This window comes from Sinocyclocheilus anshuiensis, unplaced genomic scaffold, assembly GCF_001515605.1.
Source record: "Sinocyclocheilus anshuiensis isolate Anshui unplaced genomic scaffold, SAMN03320099.WGS_v1.1 scaffold61, whole genome shotgun sequence".
In the NCBI taxonomy this organism is placed as follows: domain Eukaryota; kingdom Metazoa; phylum Chordata; class Actinopteri; order Cypriniformes; family Cyprinidae; genus Sinocyclocheilus; species Sinocyclocheilus anshuiensis.
In genome coordinates, this window is record NW_015536473.1 from 458,606 (window position 1) to 464,195 (window position 5,590).

General features: G+C 38.2%; 1 protein-coding gene across 1 annotated transcript in view; it reads right to left on the reverse strand.

The window, feature by feature from the left end:
- Positions 1-351: 351 nt before the first annotated feature.
- The window catches only part of LOC107704960 (BOLA class I histocompatibility antigen, alpha chain BL3-7-like), an 11,858-nt gene continuing 6,619 nt past the window's right edge, over positions 352-5,590 (reverse strand). The window contains exons 2-6 of the mRNA XM_016508090.1: positions 3,434-3,682; positions 1,704-1,973; positions 1,339-1,611; positions 958-1,071; positions 352-685 (exon numbers count right to left, since the gene is read on the reverse strand). Of these exons, the coding sequence (XP_016363576.1) occupies positions 588-685; positions 958-1,071; positions 1,339-1,611; positions 1,704-1,973; positions 3,434-3,682 (1,004 nt within the window). The 3' untranslated portion in view covers positions 352-587. The remainder of the gene's footprint in view (positions 686-957; positions 1,072-1,338; positions 1,612-1,703; positions 1,974-3,433; positions 3,683-5,590) is intronic.

Below are 5,590 nucleotides of genomic sequence, written 5' to 3' on the forward strand. Positions count from 1 at the left end.
GAGTGAGTGAGTGAGTGAGTGAGAGTGTGTGTGAGTGAGTGAGTGAGTGAGTGAGTGAGTGAGTGAGTGAGTGTGCGTGTGTGTGTGTGTGAGTGTGTGTGAGTGAGTGTGTGTGTGTGCGCGCGCATCGGGGCGGAACTCCGCTGTGTGTGATACAGAGAGCGCGACCATAACGTAGAGACCGAAATGACATGCCATCGTGTAAATATGATAAATAACATAAGGCTATTTAGTTTGTTTAATAAAAGAACAAGGTATATACCTGTTCTATCTGAACGGTAACTTTAAATTACTTCTGTTGTGATCTGACGCTATAGAGAAAATATTATTAAATAAAATTAACTTGACCTTCAAGGGGGGCAGGGGGTGCCGTTGGGGGGCCGGGCCGGGCCGAATATAATGGCAGGGGAAACACTGGAGTTCTCCTGTGTTCACTGGAAAGGGAACAATAAGGGACCATCCCCTTTTTCATGTAAAATCTTTATCAGATCCTATCACTGTTATAATTTCTATACATCCAGGGTTTTTTCACTGAAGAACATGAATATGAAGTGGTGATACTTGGATCATCTGCACCAGTGTGTTTCTCATGCACTGCTCTCACATGAATCACTTGCAGTCAGGGGACCCGCTGAAAATGTGTTGACATTCTCACTTCTGGTTGAACCATTACAGTTCATCTGGCCTAGAGATGATACAATATATTATTAGAAAACTTTAGCATTAAGACAAGCTCATGCTGATTTCATAAATATTCAGTATACATTTTACATTCTTGAGCATATAAAGGTTATAATCTTACAGCAGGGTCTCTATATTTAAATGCAAAATAAATATTTAATTGAATATTTCATCTCAGGTTAAAGACAAATGAGAACCAGATTTTTATTTACATCAAATCTAGAGCAACACATCTGGAAATATGACACTTTATTCCTTTAATTAATATGAACTCACCATTTATCCCTTTGTAGATTAAAAGCATGATTAATAAGACTGCAACTGCAAATACAACAGCAACTGCAATTAATCCTTCCAGCAAATAATGGTGTCTAGATTCTAGACTTCCATCTGCAGGAAAAAAAAAATAAAAAAAATAAAACCAAACACAAATGTTTTAACCATTTTATAAATTCATGCAACAAATAAATACTATGATTTAAAGGGGTCATATGATGCGATTTCAAGTTTTCCTTTCTCTTTGGAGTGTTACAAGCTCTTGGTGCATAAAGAAGATCTGTAAAGTTGCAAATCTGACTGAGCTGCCAGCTGCAGTACGAATCTACAACAATTTTGCACACAATATTAACTTCTGACTGGTAATATGGTCATATTTACCCCATGATGTTGTATATGTCCGATTGCTTTGCAGGACACGACACTCATAACCCCGTTTCTCATCTCTGTGTATCTTCACACTGGTTCTTATTTGAAAGGTTTGATCATCATTAGGTCTGACTTCACTAGAGCTGAAGGGTTGGAGTGTGATGTTGTTTAGTGTGATGTTCATCTCTATGAGTTTGGGGTAGAAGCCAGTGGCCAGACAGGTCAGAATCTGCTTGCTTTGGTCTCGAGGAGCTACAGATGCAAACATGTGAAGAACTGGAGAAGCTGCAATATGAAGCAAGAATAAATCATACTGATTAAATCATAAAACACAAGTAAAAAAAAAAAAAGTTAGTTCTAGTTAGAGCAATGCATACCTCTGACTGAATCATTAAATGTGGAGATCCAGTTCATGCAGTTCTTGAGGACCATCTGCAGGACTTGTCTGCGAACTCGTTGATTGTTCCACTTCATTCTGGTTTCTTTTGCCTTTGGAGTTTTCTCAATCCACTGCATTGTGGCAGAATTAAAAGCAATAAACTGCTCTCCATCATATCCGTACTCATCAAATGCATTCACATGAATCACTGATCCATCTGGACATTTCTCCACCTCACAGCCAACTCTCCTCTGTAGTGTATGGAGGCCTAAACATTTAAATAATAATAATAAAAAAACAACATAAGAAATTGTTACAAGTTAAAAGAATATATACAGTGGCCCACAGGCATGTGCAGAGGGGGGTGCAGTGGGTGCTTGAGCATTTTATTTTATTTTATATTTTAAACGCCATTTTGTGAAGGCCTGCCCAATCTAACTATTAGTAAAATTAATTTAATAATAATTTAGCCGTAAATAAAATTATCCACATGATGATGACTACCTTTCACCTGACAATCTCATCTGGGACTATCCCTCACGTTCAGACACCTTTAGTTTAATGTAGCGCACTACCAAGATGCCTTCATAACGTCCGCGGCTGCCGGTAAGTGGAGTTCTCAGCGGAGCGGTGTGCTTGTATACTTATATTATTAAAATATTATTATTATAGAAGAACGGCGTGAAGAGAGCATGCACAGTTGTTGTTTATATCGCTGTTTGTAGCCTGTGGAAGTAAGGTTAGCTGCAACAAGGGGCTATAATATTTTGGTTCAATATTTTCCTAATGACAATTTTATGATCGGTTTATAAAGACTGCTATGAGGAAATATATTTTATACTTTCTATAGGCTACTAAATGATGTCAATCAGTACTGCATTATTCATATAGTTTATTTATTACACATAAACCGTATATATTCGCAATCGTGTGTTTGTCTTCACGTTTTTTCAGCTTTTTATTCAGCTCAGCTACAGCCATAGCCGGATGCTTTTGATTTCCTGTAGGTCATAAGTCATTCCTTCTATGAGTCTGTTTTGGACTTTCTGTAGGAGAGCGCCCTCCGGCGTCGAGTATGAATGAAACATACACTGCATGAGAGTGTTGAGCGCTCCAGATAGTCACTTCTCCTCATTTTGGATACGAATTAAACGGCAGGTCATGCATAGACTATCGATACTGTCTCTTTGAATTTAAATCTAGAAACCAATACATGAAAACATGTGAGAGTGTCTTAAAATAATTATCACAACACTGATAAAACAAGCTTATACTGATTTTCTCATCTTCCGATTTATACTTATCAATCCTGTTTTTATTATCATTATCATTCAAAAAATTAATACATTCAGAACAGGATTAGAATATAATTCTATTTTCAATTTTAAACTCAATAATAATAATAATAGGCCTAATAGGCTATAATTCCGTTTCTAATTCCAGAGTGATTAAGAGGTGCAAAGAAACATTTCTTTAACTTTTAAACTTAAAATGGTTTCTTTTTGAAAACTGCATCACGGCATTTTCTGCTATCAATACAGAAGCATCCGTTTCGATACATGTCTCAGCAAGGAGCACAGCCCTATTAAAAGCCGTGCTCCATGTGCCCCTTTTATACTTCGAGCACCTGCCCCTCCAAAGGTCTCTGCACGGCCCTGGTGGCCCATAAAAGTAACTGGACACTTAAAAAGATATCAATGTCATTCCAATAAAACCCAATGCATTCACCATCACATATGGAGTTTGTGCAGTTTGCCAGAGCGTTAACCTGATGTAGAAACCAGTCTCTAGGGTCACGAGGTTCTTTGGTATTTCTCCAGATTTCTGCATCCAAACAGTCTCTTTTCCAGGTTTGTTCTTCATTGCTGTAGCGAGAGATCCGTCTGTCCTCACACACACCCACTGCACTGAACACAGGGCCGGAGAACCCATCAGGTTTGGTGAGCGCGGTGTAAAAATAGAGGAGATGGTGTCTCGCTGAGGAAAAATTATAACAAAACAAGAAGGATGTTACTGTCAAAGTGAACACTAGAGTTAAGTCTAAACTATCAGTCTAAAGTCACTGAGGATGAATGAAACTAACATGTGTGGGTTCCTTCTTTTGAGTTCAGCAGAAGAAAAAATGTGGGTTTGAAACAATTTGAGGGTGAATTAATGATGAGAGACTTTTCCCTTGCTTTAAGTCTGAACTTTTGATGATTGTGCAATTGAGTTGGCCAATGAAATCGGCTGCCAGAGCAAGTTTGCACTTATCAGGGAGACATGGACACGTCATCAACCAGGATTATGAATATCCAGTGGTAAAGCAGACTAGTGAGCATGTTCTACTACTACATTTTGCAGTAATTACCAGGGAAAGAGAGGAGTTGTCAAAGAAAATGGTTAAAATTCTTTAACCAATTTCAATCTAGCAAATTTAATAAATTGGGACTTAGAGAAATACTTCTCTCCAAATAATGGGATTGGAAAATAGAATTTAAATATCACATATTGCATAAATAACTATTGTTAACAATAATAGCAACTTTTAACAGTTTATATCACAGACTTTGTGTTCAAGTCTTCCCTTTTTTCCACAAAACCTTTGCTCTCTAGAAACCTTGTCAGTTTCGGTTGAAATTATTTGAAGTTCAACTGTTAGCATTATAAACACGGAGTTAATACAACATATTATGAAATTAAATTAATGACAGAAAAATTAGGAATGTTGGACAATAAATATATAACACAGGAATATAACAGCTTGACAGTAAACTGTTTTTGCTGTATTGTCATATTAATGTCTGTTAAAGGAAGACTAAACAAAAAACTTTGTATAAAAAAAAAAAACCGCGTACAGCCACTTTCTGCAAAATTATTTAATTATGACAGAGACACAGCAATGCATCATGTTCTAATCTAGATCATGTTTGTAGTGTGTTCCAGGGATTAAAAGGTACAATATAGACCTAGTGGAGTAATAGCAGCCTAACTAATAATAGTAATAGTAAATGTATAAAGTTGCATAAGCTCATTCTAACTTAGTGTCATATCCATATAAATCATTATTATGGTTTCTATGTAGAGATGCAGCCACTGATCGATCGGCCGATTTTCCTCCTGATCGGCCCGGATCGGTGATCGGCCGGTCAGTCTCACTTCTTTCCGATTCCGAGCCGATCCGTTGTGTTACCAGCGGCACAGGCAATAACATCAGCCGTGCATTCTCACTCTCATCTCTCCGATGACCCCTTCTCTCTCACACACGTCTCATTCGCTCCGGTTAAATAGTGCTTGTATTGCGCATTATTTTAGTCATTCCCGCAGCTTTCGCATTTACAACAAAAGCGCGTGCGCACCAGAACTGATCAATATTAGTGGAGCGCACAAGTCTCAGTCTCAAACAGCTTGTAAGCCACGAATACCAAAACGAGTGGCTAACTGAGCTAAAATGGTGAAATACATACAAAATTGTCAAAATCATAGACTGTATAAAAACATGGACGTAGTGTCCTTGACGTCACCCATAGGCTTCCGAAGAGCATTTTTGAAGCTCGAAGTGGGCGGAGCCGGCCGTCGCCATCTTGGCAGCACGTCACGGTACGTCACTCCCGGATAATCGAAATTGGGCAAAGAGGCGGGAGCTGGTTGCTGAAACCACGCCCACCTAGCTCAACGGTGGTGACGGCACCTGTCACTCAAGTGGTCACGCCCTTAATTATGCAGAACTTTAAGTCTTAATATAATTTAAACGGATGAGTTATAAAAAAAATTCACCCCCCTCACAGTTGTCATGAAGGGCAAAATTAGCTATATTGACCAAAATATTTTTTTGAACCGGGCTGTAAACATATTTTTTTCTTCTGTAAATTTGTGCATTTTAAAGGGTTTATATGATGCTGCTAA